This window comes from Phragmites australis, chromosome 15 (assembly GCF_958298935.1).
Source record: "Phragmites australis chromosome 15, lpPhrAust1.1, whole genome shotgun sequence".
Classification (NCBI taxonomy): Eukaryota; Viridiplantae; Streptophyta; class Magnoliopsida; order Poales; family Poaceae; genus Phragmites; species Phragmites australis.
The window spans coordinates 4,806,127-4,828,432 of record NC_084935.1 but is presented as its reverse complement, the minus strand read 5'-3'; the positions used below and the strand labels follow the sequence as shown (position 1 = coordinate 4,828,432).

The 22,306-nt window shown below is 52.9% G+C and overlaps 2 protein-coding genes and 1 pseudogene across 2 annotated transcripts; 1 reads left to right on the top strand and 2 right to left on the bottom strand.

Annotated features, from left to right (window-relative positions):
- The first annotated feature begins 778 nt into the window (after window positions 1–778).
- On the top strand, window positions 779–3,478 carry LOC133891903 (uncharacterized). The gene is made up of 5 exons (XM_062332608.1): window positions 779–1,135; window positions 1,345–1,446; window positions 2,034–2,141; window positions 3,098–3,152; window positions 3,292–3,478. Exons 1-5 carry the CDS (start codon window positions 1,002–1,004, stop codon window positions 3,361–3,363), a joined length of 471 nt encoding a protein of 156 aa, XP_062188592.1. The 5' UTR covers window positions 779–1,001; the 3' UTR covers window positions 3,364–3,478.
- Window positions 3,479–4,666: 1,188 nt separating this feature from the next.
- LOC133893041 (senescence-specific cysteine protease SAG39-like) lies at window positions 4,667–5,884 on the bottom strand (annotated as a pseudogene).
- A 2,984-nt stretch (window positions 5,885–8,868) lies between these two features.
- On the bottom strand, window positions 8,869–10,512 carry LOC133893247 (ervatamin-B-like). Its single transcript, XM_062334225.1, has 2 exons — window positions 9,959–10,512; window positions 8,869–9,681 (listed from the first exon to the last, which is right to left on the bottom strand). Exons 1-2 carry the CDS (start codon window positions 10,446–10,448, stop codon window positions 9,089–9,091), a joined length of 1,083 nt encoding a protein of 360 aa, XP_062190209.1. The 5' UTR covers window positions 10,449–10,512; the 3' UTR covers window positions 8,869–9,088.
- Window positions 10,513–22,306: the final 11,794 nt, after the last annotated feature.

Genomic DNA, 22,306 nt, shown 5'->3' with positions numbered 1-22,306 from the left:
GATATGAAGAAAGAGCAAGCATGGAGTTGTATTACTTATTGGATCCATGGTGCACGCCCTCTTCTTCCATCTCTTGATTGTGAAATATACGTGCAACGTGTGCATATTTAAGGGCAACTTTAATAGTTGTAAATAGTATCTAACTCTTATTACTGTGGCACACAAAGAGAAGAGAAGTGGGTGAGAGTGGAGATGAAGCTGATGCAGAGAGAAATCTTACTCAAGTAAAGAAAAATATTAGAGAACTAGCTCTTAAATGAGAGAAAATAAAAGATATCTCTAAAATTGTGAGGTATGACTGTATGAGGAATTAGGAACATAATTTTTTTAAATATGCTGAGAAAAATACTACATCCATTTTTATTTACTTATCACCAGCTTCTTACTCTAGCAAATTTGACCTTCTGTTTTTTCTACGAAAAATTTATAAAATACTTTAAAATATACAATAAAAATGAAGTACATTTCATGACGAATCTAATGATACAAAAAATTTAGATATTTATAAATTTTAAAGAAACATAAGATCAAAATTGTTACAGTAAAAACTAGTAACAAATAAATAAAAATAGATATAATAAGAGGTAGCTGTTGAAGATAATCCCTCTGCCCTCTGACGTGAACGCGCCTGTGACATGACGTGTCCACCTCTGACGACACGACGTCTCTCTGGTGCTAATTTTCCCTCCCGTGTTTTGGGCCGCACTGGATCGTGCTTGTTGGGCCGCACTGGGCAGCAGCGAAGCTTTGGATGGCTGGGCGGATGGATGGACGGCGATCGAAGGCCAACTGTGACGTCAGAAGACCCGCTTCCGACCCGCACACGGGTCAAGCACTCCACGCCGCCGCCGCCCGCGCTCCGACGCCGCCCGCCCGTCCGGGGCTCTCTCCGCGCAGCACAAGCTAGAGGCTGGAATTCCCTCTCTCTCTCCAGAGGCCGCAGGCCCGCAGTCCAGAACAGCAAAGCTGTAATATTCCGCGATCGACGAGCCGTTCGGGTCATGGCCGCCGCAGAGGCGCGGGCGCGGCAGGAGAAGGTGAGAAAGTTCGAGGAATTCGTCGACCGGCGGCTGAAGCCAGACCTCGCCAACGCAATCGCCCAGCGCGATAAGGTGTTCCAGCAGCAGAAGACCTTGTGAGCTACTCCCTTCTCTCTTCCTCTTCCCCTACTATCGCCCTACCACCCACATAAATGAACAGTAGGCCAATGGAAGGCCTTATCTCTAGCATGAAAATTATTTCTGTTGAGCTTGTGGGCTGTGGCGTTTCATGCTGGTACTTTGGCGTGTTGGCTTGATCTGTTGCCCTATGTTCTGATGATTGAGCTTTTCTGGATGATGGCAGTTTGGATTTGAAGAGGAACATTGAAAATTTGGAGAGGAATGGCGTCACCAGCATGCGATCCATGGTCAATCTTGGCTCGGAGGTGTACATGCAGGCACAAGTGTAAACCCCGCCCCCCCCCCCCCCCCTTCACCACTTTTCTCAACCAACTTAGACAATGTGCAAAATATTTACATTATCCAATATAATTGTGTGACGTTTTCAATTGAAGCACTTGCTGTAGGTTAAGCATGAAAAGGGTGTTGTATATGACTTTATTTTGTTTTGACTGAAAAAAAAGAAACAGTGCCTACTGCCTAATGTGACTGCCCTGTTCTAAAAAATAGTGTTAGGCTGTTTACTATTAAAGATAGCATAACAAGCGGATTAGTTTTATGTGCATTATTTGCAAATTGAGGTCCATGGTTGTAGGATACCATACAAGAAGAAATCTTGGAACTTGTTCTTGATGTGCTCTCATGCTAGTTTTTACTTTAAGTTCGGTCTTTAGTCTTAACTTTCATTCTTTAACAAGCTGTTAACTTATGTTCATAAAGGTAGACTAGTTGCTGAAAAACAATAAAAAACTAAAAAAATCGCTTCTCTTGTAACATGGGTGATAAAGTGTTGCCTTCAATATACCTATGTAGTCAGATTTCATGAACTGATGAGATCTAATTGTTTTTCCTTATTGTGTGTGATTTGTGCAGGCCGGATACAAGGCGCATTTTCGTGGATATTGGTCTAGGTTTTCATGTGGAATTTACTTGGCAAGAAGCTTTGCAGTTTATATCTGTAAGAGAGGCAAGGTTGGCTAGGTAAGTCAATCCTGATGTTTGACTGTTTGAGTATGATATATTTCTTCCATGCAGCATTCTTTTTTGTTAAGTGAGTTATCCAAAAGGATACTGATGATTGGGATTTGAGAAAGATTCTGGTAATTTATGTTTGCTGTTCAATACGGTGCATAGCAAAAAAAAAAAAAAGATTCTGGTAATTTATGTTTGCTGTTCAATACGGTGCATAGCAAAGAAAAAGAAATGTATATGCTATGCTCAAGTCCTCAGATGGGTCTAAATCTTGTTAAGAATTTAGGATTAAGGAGCATCTAAATGTATGCATTGAGTTTTGTTGGAGCTTGTGTTCATCAGACATCATCTGCAAAATAGGAGTTCACTTATTGTTACAGGTTAATGAGCAGCATATTACAGAGCTGATGGCATGTTACTGGTGTGCGTCTGACGTTCCATTTTATACATGCATGTAGAAATTTACTGAAGATCACCAATTTCACCATGTCATTTCTTAGCATTCTAGACCATTGTTATTCATGCTTCAGGCCAGAATGATGACCCCCTCTTTTTAGAGTTGCTCAAAGGATATAATTGCACACTTGCTCACTTGCCTGGCTAATTTATCTTGTTATGTAACGGAAGGCATCTTTCGTAGAAAAATTCAACGGCAACTGAATCTAAGCAGACCTTCGGAAGTGATCAATCGTATTTGTGTACCTTGACGTCTGCATTTTCAAAATTGTCATTACAATGTATTCTTGAAACACATCTGACTGCTAACACTTAGTTTGTATTCGCTTGATACGGTGTTTGTTTTGTTTATGGTTGAGTGCTTTCCTTCTGCTTTTTTTTAGGTTCCCATGACTAAGGTTCATTCATTGGTTAATGTTTTATTTTGAAAAAGTTTTTATGTTTAATGTTGGTTCCCCTGTAGCAACATTTGTTCACATGCTAACGTTGGAAATCTTGCATGTTTGCAGGCAAATAGATGAATACACGCATCTCATCGCAAGCATAAAGGCACAGATCAAGATGGTACGTATTATTTACTAAGTGGCTAGGTGAAATCATTTAGGCAGTAGATCATAGATGATAGGCGTTGCACACGACGTTATCTGCTTAATCTCAGATGTTACTCTGCCCTACATCTTACTTTCGGTAATTCTACATGCAGGTATGTGAAGGTATCCGCGAGCTGCTGCAGCTACCACCAGAGACAGAGTTAGCACCAAGGAATACCTGGTAGAATTTGCTTCTCTTGTCAAAGTTTGGTGCCATCGAACTTGTAAAATGTACCGCAGTTCTGCAAAAAGATGGTTCCATTTTTATATAACAGTAACAGCAAATCTTGGAGGGTTTTTTTTTTTTTTTTACCTGACAATGAGGTGGTGTGCCGTATAACCATCTCTTGCAATGGTAAGGTTTTGAGGTAAGCGATCACTCTATTTGACAACAGCACACATAGCTTAGTATTACTTTTTAGGATTCTTATCACATCGACTACTGCTGAAGTGCACACCAGCGACACATGCACCGTCCTCGCGGCGCGGCACAATGCTAGTCAGGCGTCCGTATGACCAAGCAAGGAAGCACGGAAATGGAGCTCACAATCACATCACCGGGAAGTGCGGCATGGTGGCGATGCCGCAAGGGCCTTGACGCGCCGCTCCATGGGCACGTACCCCTTCTCGCCCCAATAGTTATTGATGATTCAGTACCTGCGGCCGCTGGAGCCGGTGTCTGCACCATACCCGACCACCGTGACGGCGTGGTTGATTTTGGCGTCGCAGAGGCCCGAGAACTCCCCGCCCTTGTAGAACTTGAAGCCGCCCTCGTTGATGAGCAATTGAGCACGGTGACCGGCGGCCTCGTTGTTGCGCTCCACCGGCTCGCCGCCGTGGATCTTGGCCGTGTGGGTGCGGATCTTGTCGCGCCTGCACTTGCCCTGCTTCTTCTTGTTGGGGTAGTTGTTCGGGAGAGAAATTATACGAGACCCGCACACGTAAGATCCTGGTGAGATCCTTATCCGCGCGCGTGCATGCCTGCACACATAGAGACACGTGTCAAAGTGTTGTACGGATCTCGCCGAAAGACTCGTCTCATATAATTTCTCTCCAGTCGTCCGACCCAGTGGCGAGGCCGCCGTTCCGGGCGACCCACCTCATGGCCACCCGGGGTAGCCGCCCCTGCACCGTTGTCGGGCGGGGTGTCGCAGTCCACTAGCTCCTGCTCCGAGAGGGAGACAGGTGGCCCGTCTTTAGCTTCTACAGGCTTTCGATCGACGCCACCGTCACGAACGCCCAGCAAGAGCTTGAAAGGACATATCATCATGAATTCATGAGTTCATACATCTACATGCATGGCACGTTCACATGGCATCATTTTTTACCGTGACGTGTGATCGGTTTATATTTGATTGTTCACGGATGCATGCCCTCCCCTTGATAATATTTGTTTTTCCGAATTGAAACTTCGTCAAATTTGATCTGAAAGCGTCCCCGATTGATTGAATTGCAATCGTTGACTCTCTGTTGCTTACGTACCGAAAGTCATTTGTCCTTGATGGGAGTCACTGCACCCTTGGTCCTCCAGTCGACGCTGTTGGGGACCGCCCCGACGGCGTCTTCCGAGTAGCTGCCATTGCGGCCGCTCCCGGCGACCAGCCCGGCGCTCGTGGCGATGAGCTGGCGCACGGCCTCGCGCGCCGCGAGCACCTGCCCGGGCGGCAGGGTGTACGTCTCTCGGAGCTCGCTGGTGAGGTCGGTGAACTGGTTCTCGTCGAGCTCCTACGAGAGCCCGCCGCGCCGGTTCGTGGCCTCGATGCACTCCACGTTCCGGCGGTATACGTCGAACCGGCGCAGCCGTTCCGCGGCGGTCACGTAGGTCAGGTTGCACGCGGCCTGCCACGCGCAGAACCGGTCCGTCATGAGCATGCCGCCCGACGCCGCGCCGGCCAGGAGGAAGGCGCGGAGGAGGGTGAGGGCTAGACGCTCCTGAAGATGACCCGGGGGACTTGGATGTAAGATTTCCTTTTTATAGGGTCTTTGTTGTAATATGAGAATGTATTGTGCTATTGTTTTAAAATAATTCCATCCCTTCTTAAAAGAAGAAGCAAGTGCACGCCCTAGAGGGGCATCGGTGAAAGAACCGTACAACTATCGTCTTCTACCTCCAACCTGACCCTCCCTCTGTGCTTTCTCTCCAATTCCCAACCTTCCTACTCCTCTTCAAATCTCTAGTTACATCTCTGCTCTGTACTCTCTTTCTCTTCAATTTGTATCCTATTCACTGTATTTGTGACACATTCAAGCTTGATGTATACAATTGGTGAGATTGATCGGTGTGATTGGGGGTGTTCTTGTGCTATTTGAGTCCTTGATCAATCGGTGAACGTGATATCAGAGCCGTCGATCTGTGGAGCCTTAATGTGAGATGGCAAGGGGTTTTGTTGGTGGAGGTGTTCATGGTGGAAGCGCACACCAAGTGTTCGGTGAAATGCCAGGCTGGCGGGAGAGCTTCGTGGGAGCTGAGATCTACGTCTGCATGAGCCATGTGCTCTACCTCATGACCCACGACATGCTGCACCAGGTCTACGATGTCTATGGAGCGACGACCGATTTCCATTGCAAGGTGAGATCAGCACTGAGATGCAACTGGTGATGCACCTTGCAATGGTGAACTTGGAATGGATTCAATACACATGATGATCTCAGTGCAAGCACAAACTTGTGGTTTCCCAGAGTTGCTAGCTGCTGAAATACCGGCATCACATTACTTGTTGTCGGGTGTGCTTTGTCAGGGGGCAACAATTGAAACAAAAGGTGACTCGGCTGATCTTTCCATCTAGACTTTAAATGTATATGACCATTTGGACAACGAGAAGATGTAGCTGGTGATACTTGTAGCTACTCTGGATGCATATGGAGGGAACTCAACTGAAGGAGTGAGTTTGGGGCAAGACACCAATCCTGCTGAGGTGAAGTGCTACATCTTCTGCATGGGCATTAAGGTATGGCAAACTGAATGGCAGAATGGACCATGGGACCCCAGTGGAATGAAGCTCGACGATATGAGTTCAATTAGTCGTTGTTCATGGTGTCAGCTTGGGGACAAGCCGAGTCTCAAGGAGGGAAGAATGTCACAGATTGGATATGGACTGGGTTTTTGGGATGGGCAGCAAAGGGGAGACATGGCCCACTCGGTTAGGAGCCACTGATAAGAAGCAAGTGCACGCTCTGGAGGGGTATCGATGAAAAAACTGAACAGCTATCGTCTTCTACCTCCGACCTGACCCTCTCTTTGTGCTTCCTCTCCAATTCCCAAGCTTCGTGCTCATCTCCAAATCTCTAGCTACATCTCTGCTCTATACTCTCTTTCTCTTCAATTTGTATCCTATCCACTGTACTCATGACACATTCGAGTTTGTTGTATACAATTGGTGGGATTGATCAGTGTGATTAGGGTATTCTCGTGCTATTTGAGTGCTTGATCAATTGGGGAACGTGACATCTTGTCCCGTGAGTGTAGGGAGTAAGCAGTGCACTTGTGCTCGACATGCCAGATGCCACTACCAGAAATCCCTATTTTCCCTTAGGCTATTTTTAGACGCACGTTTTCCCTAGCGTGATTTGTAGTTCCGTGCAAGGTATCAACGGTTAGCAGTGGAGGAGGCTAGGTTTTGAGTAAGGATGGGTGTGGATCCGTGAGTATTTTTAGATCCATTTTAGTTTAACTTAATTACCTAACTATTTATTTTGCGGATCCCTCGACTCTTATCCCTAGTTTTGAGACTAAACACTTGTCACTAGCCAATAAATGGTGATGAACTGATGTTTAGGGGCGACAATTTTTGTGATACACTTAACATTAAACTACTACAGAACACCACATATGTAGCGCTCCATCAATACAGGTTCAACAATAACCGCTACTGAAGACGTATCAGTACCGATTCTTAAACTCTTACGCGCGAACAACGATTGAAAAGCTAATAACTGGCACTGATAGTCACTATCAATGTCGGTTATTGGCTGGAACCGGTACTGATACATCAGTGCTGATTTCAGGTTGGAACCGACACTGATAGTGACGGTATCAGTACCGGTTCTAGTTACGAACTGGCACTGATACATCTGTGTCGATTTTAGTTATGAACCGACACTGATAACAAGTACCAGTGTGAGGTCGTGAGTTTAAGTCCTGGTTGCCGCATACGAGCGAATATCACATGACCTTGTGAGTGTTAGGCGTGGTCGGGTGAGCTGCCTCTGGTCGCGAAAAAAATTTGAATCTTTTTTTTTGCATGAAAAATGTTGAATCGGGACCGACTATTAGTGCCGGTTGGAGACGGTTCTATATTTGACACTGATAGTCAATGACTATCAGTGTAAAGTAATCAGTATCGACTTAAAATCTATCACTGATGACGATTTTAAACCGACACTGATGAGAGTTTATGTAATTAAAGCTACTTTGCTCACTACTTTCCTCAATGCTTATCCCAGTTTTGAGACTAAACACTTGTCACCAGCCAGGTGATGCACTGATGTTTAGGGGCGACAATTTTTGTGACACACTTAACATTATTAGCTTCGTAGTTAAAATAATAGGTCGGGAAGAAGGCCATGAAGTGTGGACGATGCAGGTGCAAGATTACCGGCAAATTAAGCTACCTTGCTTTATGTTAAAGCTACTTTGCTGCTTTCATCTAAAAAGGCTATGCTTTATTTGAACTCATGTACTTCATCTGCTCTCAGATAGATATTATTAAAGGATGTGTGCAGTTAAATTTTACAAACTTTGTTCACTAATATAAAAAAATTAAGATTTGTGATATAAAATGATATTATTAGATTTTTAATGAAAAACACTTTCAAATGATTATATTTCACATAACTTTCGATAACAAATACTTAGAAAAAACAACGGTGTGTTGATGTCATAAGCGACAAGTTAAAAAGAATAACGGTAGTATTATTTAAACCGTCAAGGCATCGATGAGAAGCAAGCTATGGCATCCAAATCTAATTTTGTTCTTCATAGCTATGAGTACTTGTACTTATTTGAGTAATTTTCTCTAGTTCTCCCCGTTACCTATTCATCTTATCTCCATTTCTTTTTGAATCTGAGACCTGCCGAGGGCATGAACATCAGCTATGTATGGAGTGGCGATCTTGGAAGGGTAATGGCGACGGCCTGAGGGTTTGACTCCGTGTGAAATCCACGAGCATGGACAGATGTCGCACTTGGTGGCGAAAAGCTTCGATCTTTGGCTTCAGGTTAGTGATCGATCATAGAAAATCTCCGGATCTAAAGGTTTTTTAGATAATAGAATAAAATATTCTAGCCGTGGATCTAAAGGGATGTGATGGTATCCATGAACCGGTCGATCGGCAATATATACCACATGCAGTTATGTGAAGGTATCATTGAACTGGTGCAGCAAGTCAGCAAATTACAAGAAGAGAGTACCTAGGAAATAGGAATGCCTGGTAGAGTTTGGTTCTCTCAACAAAGGATGGTGCCATCGAACTTGTAAAATGTTGTGCAATTGTCCAAAGATGGTTCCGTTTTTATATGACAGTAAATATGGCTTTAAATCTTATGACTAAGGCGACTTTTTGCTGTTGAAGTCACCGAGTATTTTTAACTAGACAATGAGGTGGCCTGCCATGCAATACAACCATCTCTTTGCCATACTACGGTTTTAACTTTTAAGATAAGAGGTTATTCTCTTTGACAACGACACATATAATTTCTTATAGTTTTTAATATTAAATTACACAGGCAGATTTTTCCCAGAAAACATTACACTGGGAAATGACAACGATGACGACACTGATCGCATCGAGTTTATTTCAGTCTTTTCTCCAAGCTGATCCTTGTACCTCATAACCTTGCGCAGTCACGTGGTACTAGCTAGTTATTAGTTGAGCATCCGTACGACCGGGCAAGCAAGCACGGAGCCGAGCTCACATCACGGGGTAGTGCGGCGCAATGGCGATGCCGCACATGCCTTCCTTGGCATTGATGCGCCTCTCCATGCGCACGTACCCCTTCTCGCCCCACGTCTCCCCCCACGAGTTCTTGACTATCCAGTACTTGCGGCCTCCGGCGTCGGCGCCGTACCCGACCGCCGTGACGGCGTGGTCGTATATGGGGTCGCAAGTGCCCGAGAGCACCCCGCTCTTGTAGTGCTGGAAGGCGCCGGCCGAGGCGTTGATGAGCACGGTTACCGGCTGCCGCGCCACGGCGCGCTCCAGCGCATCCTCGTTGTTCGGCTCCACCGCCTTGCCACCGCGGATCTTGACCGCGTGGTTACGGGTTTTATCGAGCTTGCACTTGCCCTGCTTGTTCTCGTAGGGGTAGTCCGACTCGGTGGTGAGGCCGCCGTTGCGTGCGATCCACTCCATGGCCGCCGAGGGGAGGCCGCCCTCGCAGCCGTCGTTAGGCGGGGTGTGGGAGCAGTCCACGAGCTCCTGCTCCGAGAGGGACACGAGGTGGCCCGTATTTATCTTGTGCAGTCCTTCGATCGACGCCACCGTGGAGAATGCCCAGCAAGATCCTGTAAGGGCACACCATCAGTTCATCACGAGGTCATCATATGCATTCATGGCATGTTCATAAGACATCATTTTGACCGGGGGCGTTTGATATGGATATCCCAACGAAAATATCAGTCTACTCATGGGTATCGGGGTAGATGCCTACCCTGGCCTTGATAATTTTCGTTTTTCTGAGTTGAAAAACGTGATTTTCTTGAATTGAATGTTGTCAAATTTGAGTTCAAAGCGTCCCCGGTCGATTTAGTCACAATTATGGGTGATCTTTTGCTTCCTTACCGCAAGTATATTGGTTCTTGACTGGCGTCACTGCACCCTTGGTCCTCCAGTCCACGCTGTCGGGGACCTGGACGACGTAGTCGTCCGAGTAGTTGCTGTTGCGGCCCTCGCCGACCGGCCCGGCGCGCGTGGTGATGAGCTGCTGCATGGCCTCGCGCACCGCGACCACCTGCCCCGGCGACATGGTGTACATGGCCCGGAACTCATCGCTGGTGAGATCCGTGAACTGGTTCTCGCCGAGCTCGTACGAGAGCCCGCCGCGCCGGTTCGTGGCCTCGATGTACTCCACGTTCCGGCGGTACACCTCGAACCGGCGCAGCCGCTCCGTAGCCGTCGCGTACATGCGGTTGTGCTCGGCTTGCCACGTGCGGAATCGGTCCATCATGAGCATGTCGCCGACGTCGACGCGCCCGCCCAACGCCGCGCCGGCCAGGAGGCAGGCGCACAGGAGGGCGAGGGCGAGAGAACTTGAGGCGGCGGCAGGAGCCATGGTGATGTGATGACTACTCTCTCAGGCTGTGCTGCTTGCTTGGTGAGCTCGTACTGATCGAGCAGCCATGGCTGGGTTTATATAGTGGTGTCATGCTGCGGGCCTGTGGCGATGGATCACGATGCGCGCATCTTTTGCATCTTTGGAGACAGGAAAATCGGAGGTCGGGATCAATGGATACATTGAATCATTGATCAGGGTCAGTGCGCCGCGCGCTCCCGTGGCCGAGAAATGGCAGCACAAAATGGTGCAATTGCTTTGGAGCAGCATCGACTTAGTTCCACCGCGTGCATGTCCACGCAAATGATGAAGGATTGCGTCTTCGGTGACTCGCATAGCGTTACTGTAACATCTTCTCCAGTGATGATCGATCAGTGACTCCGGTGAGTGCCGCTAGCTCTTGCAAAGACAAAAGGATCATCAGTGATTCAGTGTCTGAAAATTCGATCAGCGGCAAGGACAATAGCAGGTAGATCGCACCTGGGTCGTCAGATTAAACGCCCGATCGACTATCGGGACGGCAACCCAATATCTGCCTCGCTTTACTCATCATGGCGAGCTTGATTTACGTTCTAGCCAGGCTTTCTAGCCTTCTTTATCTGGTGTCTGTACAAAAAATCCACGTAGCATTTTAACTTTTCACCGTCAGATCGAAGCCTAGAGAGTAGCCTTTGGGACTTACATCTCTGCTACTGGAGGGTATGAACCTCCGGATCTAGGCGAGGTGATGGCTCAACTCATAATTAGGTGGACCGGCTAAGCGGCCGTAAGTTATAATAAAAATATAAATATTAGATACGACAATTTTAAATATAAATTTTTGGCATAGAGATGTGGACGCATCATACAAGTATAGCCAAACGTATACGTTGGGAGTGATACCATAGTTTGATTTCAGATTGAATCTGAAAAAGGAGAAGATTATATGTTAATTTTTCTCATAATTTATTTATTTATTTTTATTAGTAAAACAGATTTTATATCTGTAGTCGTTAACGAGACAGATAGACTGAATGACGAGAGTGTATGATAAAAATAGGTAAATTATTTAAATTTTAAATTTTATTATTAGATGAGAAGAGAGTAGGAAGAAAAGACGGCAAAAAACTGACTGATGTTTTATATAGTAGGAATCCAAACACTTGAAAAATAGCGAAACTGTACTACAATCTACCGTTGAACCTGGCGGAGTGTGAGCAGGTGTGAACCGGGAAGCCGAGAGCGCGCGCCAGTGTGAGCACGTGTGAACCGGGAAGCCGAGTGCGCGCGCCATGGTGGACACTTCTTTCGACAGTATGCTGAATAGCACTGGCATGCACGATCGCGACGCTTCGATCGTCCCTGAGCCTGGGCGCCCTCCCGGCCTGTTTGCCCTTGGGCGCACGGAACGTTGGATTCGCCTTCGCCCCGCACTCGGCGACGGCATCCGATGAAGTGACCGACCACCGCGCCAGCAGCAGCGGCGTAGCGTACCTATCAGCTGGCCGAGTGGGCTGCTTCCGTGGCTGCCGGAATAGGCGTGCAACACGCGGCCACGGCGCAGCTGCCTTTTCGGAGCGACCGGCCGGTCCATCATTGCAAGGGCCTATGCGCCTCCGAATGATGAAGCTTTGCGCTACGGACTTGCATAGGCCGCAGTGTGGATGCTACATCAGGTCCAGTGTTCATCGGTGGGCGTTCTGTCTCGGAAAGAAGGAAAGGAGAAGACCGGATAAACCATTTCTGCTCCTGGCACCGGGTCTACCAAGTATGTGGCCGGTGGTCCTTCCTAACCAGCAATAAAATTTCGCCAAAATTTCTATGAAATTTCATGAATTTTGTAGGAAAATGTAATATTTAATTCTATTTTTTTACTGACAGATGGGACCCACGGAGCAGAGGACGAAAAAATAATCAAAATTTTGACGAAATTATACAAATTTCGATCTTTTCGCCAGTGAATTAAAAAATTGTAAAATAAAATTGAAATCTCTGCTCCTAACAGTCATTTAGATTTGTGCTTGCCCAAGTATTTGATTGTATTTTGAATTTTTTTCAGCTGTACATAAGGCATAGAGGAGAGAGAGGATGGGGACCACCTAACCAGACTTGACCAAATGGGTGATCTGGCATGGCATGGCCTGGCCTGGGCCCGTAACGGTCCGGTTAGACTCGTTAGCAAGCGGGTCGTGCTATGCTAGCCCACGTGTCGAGTTTTTGGTCTAGGCGCGACCCACTTAAGGACGTGCCAGTCCATGGCAAGGTGGGACGGCAACGATGGGGCGACTTAACCATGCTGAGACACATCTCGTCTCATTGTGTTGTGCTAGCTCGGCTCGGTAACCGTCATGCCATGCCAATCTTGTGTCAGCCCAAAATCCTCATACTGGTCCATTTAGCCCAGTCCACTTAACCAGCACTACGCCTAACACAGGCCTGACACACACTCCAGCACCCACACCACGCTCACCCTTTTCAAAATTTGAACACTTGTGACCTTTTGTTTATCTCAAATCATATACTGTCGGTGTATCAGGAACCAGGGGTCCCTGAGTCCCGAGACCGGGCCGGCCATCTACCACGCGTCACCATCCCGCGAGGTCCGCCCTGCGAGATAAGAAGAGGCTAAGTCCCGGGAGAAGGTGCTCGGGGCCGCCGCCTCTGGTTCCCGAGCACCCCAGTTCCCCGATGATCCGCGGAGTCCAACTACCGGGAAGGAAGTGCTCGGGAGAGAGTGCTCGGGGCTGCACGTGGCAGCCCCCGAGGACTCGGTTCCCCGAAGGTTTCCCCCAGTGCTCGGGAGAGAGTGCTCGGGGCTGCACGTGGCAGCCCCCAAGGACTCGATTCCCCGAAGGTTTCCCCCAGTGCTCGGGAGAGAGTGCTCGGGGCTGCACGTGGCAGCCCCCGAGGACTCGGTTCCCCGAAGGTTTCCCCCAGTGCTCGGGAGAGAGTGCTCGGGGCTGCATGTGGCAGCCCCCGAGGACTCGGTTCCCCGAAGGTATCCGGAGTGCTCGGGAGAGAGTGCTCGGGGCTGCACGTGGCAGCCCCCGAGGACTCGGTTCCCCGAAGGTTCGCGCAAGATCGTTCGACGACCCAAAGGGTCCCCTCGCCGGGGTGTCAGCCAGTCAAAGACACGAATGCCGCATTTAATAGGCACGCGCGGCCTGACATCTTGACATCCTGACATTCTCAGCTGCCCACGCCCTAGTGTCAGACCCTGCCATGCTCTGGCAGGGGGGCGTGGGTCCATTAAATGCACGGGTCCCGTCCCGTTTCACCCGGGTGCCTCGGGATAACGTTGCCAGAATCGAAGCGCTCCGCCTGCCACCCTGCCCCGGTAGAAGGACAAGACAGGGTGGGCGCACCGGGCACCTCTGCGGCTGCCCGGTGGGCCCTCTTAATGGCACCGGAGGACCTCCACAGTGGCGGGTGGTCGGATGCACGCCGCAATTTTCCACCGCCCCTGTCACTTCGCCAAGACGGAATGATGACGCCTTTCTCCGTGGCACCTTGGCACGTGCGCCCCCTCTTTCCCATTCAGGATAAGTCGAGGTCGGTGCGCCTATAAAAGGAAAGGATGGAGAATACATAAACGACACACACAGTTGACGCTCACAGCTCACAGCTCACGACACACAACACACGACTCACGACTCATCCTTGAAGAATTCCGCCTCAGATCCGGAAGCCCTCAAGAAGCACCCGAAGCCCAGATCAAAAGGCGAAGAACATCACGAACAAGCTCAAGCCAAGCTAGAACACGAGAGCCTCAAGCTCTCTGTAGGCAGCTCACCCCTGTAACCAGATACATCCTTGAAGAATTCCCTTCAAGAAGAGATATAACACTCACACAGGAGTAGGGTGTTACGCCCCCGTGCGGCCCGAACCTGTCTAAACCCCGGTGCACCCATCTTTCTTGCACTAGGTCGATCATCTCCCACCACCAGCCACTGCATTTATTTCCGTTCCCATTTATTTCCCCGACAAGCTCGTTCAGGATCATCCCCCCGGCCGAATCTTTAAAAAGGGGTCTCCCGGGATCCCTGCGACAGGAGTTCATCCTTCGACATATACCGTACACATAAAATGTATCTCTATACTCTAAAGGTTATGGCTTTGCCCATCTACGATTGGTCCAGGTGTCGTGATCTTGACGGCTGGATCCGATCCTCTCAATCGTTGATCAGCGTCGGAGCAAAAAAAAGGAAGAAAAAAAGATAGCGATCTAGAGCGCTCGAGATGAGTATCGAAGTCTCCCTCAGCTTGCGACGCCGTTTCTCGCGGAGCTCCCTCTCCCCTACAACGCCATCCTCGGGCGTCCGGCGCTCGCCAAGTTTATGATTGCCGTGCACTACGCATACCTCACGGTGAAGATGCCGGGCCCCGCGGGCCCCATCTCCGTGATCGCCGACTCCGGCGGCGCCGTCTCCTGCGCTGAGCAGTCATACATGGCTCTGGTCTCAGCGCAGGCCGAGGTCGATGGCTCTCCAGGGGGCCCGGGACCCTCTTCATCCAAACCCCGACTCGCCGCCGACGCCTCTGTTCCGACGAAGGAGGTCGTGGTGGGCGAAGGCGCTACCCAGGTCGTCCGGATCGGCGGTGACCTGGGCAGCAAATAGGAAAGCGCGCTCGTCGCCTTCCTCCGGGCTAACGCAGACGTGTTTGCCTGGCAACCGTCCGACATGCCCGGGATCCCTAGGGAGGTGATCGAGCATCACTTGGCGGTGCGTCCGGACGGCCGCCCGGTGAAGCAGAAGGTCCGGCGGCAGGCGCCTGAGCGCCAGGAGTTTATCCGCGAGCAGGTCAACAAGCTCCTCGACGCTGGATTTATCCGAGAAGTCCTCCACCCCGACTGGCTAGCAAACCCAGTCATCGTCCCGAAGGCCAACGGCAAGCTCCGCATGTGCGTGGACTACACCAACCTAAATAAGGCTTGCCCTAAAGATCCCTTCCCCTTACCTCGCATTGATCAAATTATAGATTCAACTGCGGGATGCGATCTTTTATGCTTTTTAGATGCAAACTCTGGGTATCACCAGATTCGCATGGCCGTAGGGGACGAGGAAAAAACTGCTTTTACCACTCCGGTGGGGACTTATTGCTACATGTCAATTCCTTTCGGCCTGCGTAACGCTGGATCCTCCTTCCAGTGCGCTATTCGTATTACTCTTGACTCACAGGTTGGCCGCAACGTCGAAGCTTACATCGACGATCTCGTGGTCAAAACCCGAGACCGCGCCACCCTGCTCGAGGACCTTGCCGAGACTTTCAACAGTCTCCGCTCTACCCGCCTCAAGCTCAACCCGGAGAAGTGTGTCTTCGGGGTGCCGGCGGGCAAGCTCCTTGGTTTCTTGGTTTCTGGCCGAGGAATCGAGGTCAATCCAGAGAAGATCCGGGCCATCGAGCAGATGCGACCCCCGGCTCGACTCAAGGAGGTCCAGCGTCTTGCCGGCTGCATGACAGCCCTCGGGCGCTTTATCTCCAAGCTCGGGGAGCGAGGGCTCCCCCTCTTCAAGCTTCTGAAGAAATCTGGTCGTTTCGACTGGACGCCGGAGGCCGAGCAAGCCTTCCGCGATCTAAAGAAGTACCTCACTTCGCCACCCGTGCTGGTGGCTCCCTCTCAAGGTGAGCCCCTACTGCTCTATGTTTCGGCCACACCTTAGGTCGTGAGCATAGTGCTGGTGGTGGAGCGCGACGAGTGTTCAGGGCCGGATGCTGGGTCCCAGCTCCCAGAGGCCCCCGACCACTCACCTATCCTCGCGACTCCTCCCAACCAGGGAGTCGAGCCCGAGTGCCCGGCCAGCCCCGACCGTGCCGCCAAGCCTGGGGGCTGCGGCAGCCCCCCGGGTGGAGTCGCCGTCCGGGCTCGCCGGGTGCAGCGACCGGTGTACTTCGTCAGCGAAGTCCTCCGGGAAGCCAAGATAAGATATCCCCAGGCTCAGAAGCTGCTTTATGCCGTGCTCGTTGCTTCACGAAAGCTGCGCCACTACTTCCAGGCGCACAAGGTCTCGGTGGTTACCACGTATCCGCTGGGACCCATTCTCCGGAACCGGGAAGGCACTGGGCGCGTCGTCAAATGGGCAGTTGAGCTGGCGGAGTTCGACCTACACTTCGTCAGTCGCCAGGCAGTCAAGAGCCAGGCACTCTCCGACTTTTTGGCAGAGTGGACGCCCGTCCCCTGCATCATCCCAGAAGAGATCTCTTCCTATCCCGGGCACGACGCGCCCGGGTACTGGGTCATGCACTTCGACGACTCCCTCTCGCTGGAAGGCGCAGGGGCTGGAGTGGTTCTCACCTCCCCAACAGGTGAAGAGCTCCGGTACGTCGTGCAGTTGCAGTTTCGCGCATCCAACAACATGGCGGAGTATGAAGGTCTCATCGCCGGCCTCCGGGCTGCGGTGGGGCTCAGGATTCGTCACCTCCTGGTCAAAGGGGACTCCCAACTGGTCGTCAACCAGGTGTCTAAGGAGTACCAGTGCACGGATCCTCAAATGGTGGCGTACGTGGCTGCGGTCAGGAAGCTCGAGAGGCGCTTCGATGGCCTGGAGTTGCGGCACATTCCTCGCCGCGACAACACTCTGGCCGACGAGCTCTCCCGCCTGGCCTCCTCACGTGCGCGCGTCCCTGTCGGAGCCTTTGAAGAAAGACTCGCACGGCCTTCCGTCCTGCCTGCCGAACAGGATGAAGGGGAAACCTCGAACTCAATTCAGGGGACCCCGGCGGTGCCCTCAGTGGGAAGCCCCGTCAGGGCGCCGCCGTCCGGCGAGTGTGCTATGCTCGCCGAATGTTCTCAAGATGCCTCGTGGATGTCTGACATCCGAGGGTACTTGAAAGAAAAGTTCCTACCCGGGGATGAGGCGTTTGCCGAAAGAGTTGCTCGGCAGTCCAGACGCTATGCCATAGTAGATGGGGATCTCTACCGGTGTAGCGCAGGAGGTGTACTCCTGAAATGCATCTCCCGGGAAGAAGGCGGCGATCTTCTCGCTGAGGTCCACGAGGGCGAGTGCGGTGGCCATTCATCGTTCCGCACGCTGGTCGGGAAGGCCTTCCGGCAAGGTTTCTACTGGCCTACAGCTCTCCAGGATGCTTCCGAGCTGGTTCGGTGCTGCAGGGCGTGCCAGTTCCATGCAAAGCAGATTCACCAGCCAGCTCAGGTTCTTCATACCATTCCCCTGTCATGGCCTTTCGCGGTCTGGGGTTTGGACATTCTGGGTCCATTCCCCCGAGCAATCGGGGGCTATGTATACCTATATGTCACCATCGACAAGTTTACCAAGTGGTCGGAGGCGGTTCCAGTCATCAAGGTGACCAAAAACACGGCGCTCCAGTTTATCCGCGGCATCACCAGCCGCTTTGGCGTCCCGAACCGGATCATCACCGACAACGGCACCCAGTTCACAAGTGCCTTGTTCGGGGACTATTGCGAAGACCTCGGCATCAAGCTCTGCTTCGCTTCCGTCGCTCATCCTCGGAGTAACGGGCAGGTCGAGCGCGCCAACGCGGAGATACTGAAGGGCCTCAAAACCCGGACCTATAACGTGCTTGCTAGGCACGGGAAGGGATGGGTAGACGAGCTGCCAGCCGTGCTGTGGGCTAATTGGACTACGCCAAGCCGCGCCACCGGGGAGGCTCCGTTCTTCCTCATCTATGGCGCCGAGGCAGTCCTCCCCTCCGAGCTCACTCTAGGCTCCCCTCGAGTGCATGCGTATTCTGAGGGTGAGCAGGAGTAACAAAGGCGCGACGACGTGGACTACCTGGAAGAGCGCCGGCGACGTGCCGCCGTCCAGGCGGCTCGATACCAGCAGAGTCTGCGGCGTTATCATCTGCGCCATGTCCGGGCCCGGTCTCTCGAGGTGGGGGACCTAGTTCTCCGACGCGTTCAGTCGCGCGAAGGAATGAATAAGCTGTCCCCTGTGTGGGAAGGTCCCTTCACCGTGATCGCGGTCCCGCGGGCAGGTTCTTTCAGGTTGGCGACGGAGGAAGGACAGCCACTCCCGAATCCGTGGAACATCGAGCATCTCCGACGCTTCTACCCGTAGATGGTCGTGCTCGCGGCCCAGGTCAGCAAGGCCGGAGGCTTCTCCCCGCCCAAGCAGTCCGAGGGCTCCGCCCCTTGGGTAAGTCGCTGTCGCCCCACCTTGTAAATGTTGTACATTCAGTATTTCAATAAGCAATCGCTATGTCAAAATATTTTTTTCTTGATTCCGTATGTTTAATCTGTCTGGTGAGGTGCTCGGTTGTGCGAGAAAAAGTTCGCTCTCTCTTTTTCCCCGCTGGTAAAAGAATCCCAATCGGTATGCATGCGAGCAGTCGCCGCTGACTTACGTCCGGCATGGTAGGCTGTGGTGTTCGGTGTCGTGACAGGCTCCCGGGCACTACCAAGTTTCGGGGGTGCTCTGGGTAATCCCATCGCTCGAGCTGCTCGAGTAGTCCGGAGCTCGGGCCCCCGGAGCGGGCTATCGGTGCTCGGTCTGGTCTGTCATACCCGGGCGCCACCGAACCATAGGACCTCTGGGTTATGCCTCTGTCCGCTCTTGTCTGCCAGTTTGGGTATTCGAGAGGTCTCGGGTCGAAAACGAGAGCAGTCTATAGCAAGTACCGCACTAACAGAGCGCACCAGACAAAGAAATTCTATATTCTCTCTTAAATCACAGGCTTGCAATCACGAGCAGTTCGGCCGCGAGGGCTTCAATGCCTCGGTCTCTGGTCGGCCCCAAGGGTCCTCGGGTGGTTCTACCACTTAGGCATGGGTGGTCGAGATCACCCGACCCCAGGAGCCTCGTATGCCTCTGGGCACTCGGGCGCTCCGTTGAAAGAATCAAGTCCTCGGGCACCCGAGCTCGGAAGCACACCCCTCCTGGATCAATTGGCCGGAAGGCCGACAGCTGTCCGGTGAGTGGTTATATTCATACAAGTCTGCTTTCAGTAAATTTATATTCCGGAGTCATTCTCGGGGGCTCTCGCGCTTTAATCTGTTCGACTAGGTGGTCTCCTCGCACGCAAAAACCCTGCCGTGTGTCTACTTTTTCCCAGAACGACAGAGCGGTTTGTAGAAAGGAGTACCGCGCGTGCGGTAATGTCTGACCGAAGCCCTTCATGGTGGTCGTGGTGTTCGGTCTGCTTTTAAGGACCCCGAGCGCTACCGAGTCCTCGGGTGCCCTGGGTAATCCTATCGCTCGAGCTGCTCGAGTAGTCCGGAGCTCAGGCCTCGGGGGCGGGCTGTCAGTGCTCGGTCCGGCCCGTTTTAAGCCCGGGCACCACCGGACCACGAGGACTCTTGGTCACATTCTTGCCCGCACGCGTCTCCCTTCTACTAACTGAGTGGTCGCAAAGTGAAAAAGTGTTCACTAGGCACGGCGTGTTCCGAGCGGGATCGATCTATCTCCCGGGCAAGGAAGTCTGTGTCTTTGTTTCTTAACTTAGGCAATGCGGACTCGCGAGAGCTCGAAGGCCGACTACGCCGGCAATAGCGATCGGAACAACTTCGTTCTCAGGAACGGGAAGGTCGGGAACGGCCCGACTGAGTACTCCCCGGGACTTCCAGGCAGAGCATCAGAAGAAACATCAAGCACTCAGAGAAATTAGAGTTGCGAGCCCAAGGAAAAGCTGCCATTTTATTCACAAGACATATACAAGGCATTTTTCAAGGGTTCACTCCTATATTTACATTCATCAAGACAACAAAAGAAAGAAAAAAGCTACAAAAGATCTAGTCGGTGGCGGAGGCGTCGGCTGAATCCTCTGAGTCGTCCACGGGGGCTGGCGACGGCGGCACCTCTCGCCTGAAGCCGACCGCCACCACGGCGGTGGTACTCTGGACCGCTTCCCGGGCGGCCTCTCCCTCAGCCTCGACCACTCCCTCCCGCGCCGGCTCCAGCGGGAAGTTCGGGTCCCTGCTTCGGTAGCAGGCCAGGACGTGCTCGGCCACTGCATGTGCCAAGCCACGTCCCTCCCGGGCGGCAAGTTCCTGAACCGCCCAAGGTAGGGCCTCAAGGCGCTCGTAGACCTGCTGAAGCCCCAACACTTGTCGTGCGGGGCTGTCACTCTTCTGATCTTCAACGAGCCGCCCAAGACCACCCTTCTCTATGGCCCGCCGCATCCGCCGAAGTATGTCTTCCAGCATATGCTGCAGGTTGACCCGCGAGACAAAAGCGGTCTCGAGCTTCTCCTTGGCAGCCTGTAGCTGCGCCTCGAGTCCCTGGTCCCCGGCCTACTTCGTCTTGGCCGTCATCTCGGATAAAGCGTATTCACGGGCGGTCAGTTCCGCCTCGTGCTTCGCGTTCTGCTCCGCCCTGGTAGCCGTGGCCGCTGCCACCGCAGCAGCCTCGCTTTCTCAGTGACTCAGCTCGCCCTCCCGCCGGGCCAGCATATCCTCCTGCTGGGTCACCGAATCCTCCCGAACACCGAGCTCCGACGCCGATAATTCATTGTCCACCTCCCGAAGGGAGACGTCCTCCTCCCAGCGGCGGATCTCTTCCCTGATCTTCCGGAGGTCGTCTTCCCAGCGCTGGAGGTCGGCGCGCGTCTTCTCGGCCGCGCCCTCCCGGCGGGTCAGCTCGGCTTGCCGCTCCTCCGCCGCCTGCTCCCGAGCTGCGACTGCTACCTCCCTCTCCTGCGCCTGCCCCATCCTGGCAAGGGCCTCGGCAGCTTGCTGCTTCGACGCCTCAGCCAGGCGGGCGGCGTCTTCTTGTTCCCGTGCGACTTCTGCCTGCACGGTCTTCAAAATTTCTTGTTCCCGCACGGATGTCTTCTAGGAGCTTCTGCTCCCGCGCGGCCGCCGCACGGGCCTCCTCCTGGGCGCCCGCCAGCTGCACCTTCTCCAATACCAAGCGGGCGCACTCGGCCTCGAGCTCCCCCTCCTTGGCGTTCACCGCTGCGCCCAGCCACCCGACCGCTACCTGGACGCCTTCAATGGCGGCCAGGAAGGGGTCGGCGGGCTGGCCAGGCGCCGGTGGGGCCCAGGCCTCTCCGCAGAGTGCCTCCAGGGGGTTCGAGCTCTCTGCAGGGCCCTGCACCGCCATCCGCTCCGGGCTCTGCCTGCCGGGGGTAGGCTCCGCCGGCGCCGAATACTCAGACGGCGGCCGCATTCCCGCATCGGCCGCCCTGTTCGCCGGCCCCGGCAAAGCATCCACCTCCACCGTCATCCGCCCCGGGCTCTCCGCGCCCGGGGTAGGTTCCGCCGGCGCCAAGGATCCGGACGGTTGCTCCATCCTCCTCTCGGCCGCCACCTCCGCCTCTCTCCCAGTGGCCGCCACGGCAATTGGCACCTCCGCAGTTCCTGTGCCCGCCTCCGTCGGCGCAGCCGGCGGGCTCGGCTCTGGCCGCGGCGCCCGCGCCTTCTCCGTCGCAGTGGCGCCTGCGGCCGGCCTACGGGAGACAGATGAAAAATATCAAAGCTTAGTTCGGGCCAGAAATGCCCAGGAAAAAGCAAGAGAGGAGACTCACCGATACTGCCATTTGGCCGCTGGGAGCCTGATGTCCGTGTCCGGCGGCGTCGATCCGGACTCCTCCCGCCGCCTCTTCCGCTGGGGGCTCGGCAGAATTGATGCGCGGGCCTCGGGTGCTGTTGCGCGGGTCTCGTGTTCCGCCGCGCAGGTCGCGGGCGCCGGCGCAGGCCGCATCCGCACCAGCCGCGGCTCCAGCACCGGGAATGCCGCCGCTGCCGTTGGCGACGGCGGAGAGTCCAGCACTAGAATCAGGGCCCGAGGACGCTTTCCCCGGTCTCCCGACGCCACCTCCTCGACGATTTCAGCGGCACCCTCCTCCCTGGCACGGCGGTTGCTACCTGCGGCGACCCCTTCGCCAGCCCGCGCCGAGCTGCCAGCGACCTCCTCGCCAAGTAGCTCCTCCAGCCCGGGGAGTTCGGAGGCCTCGGGACT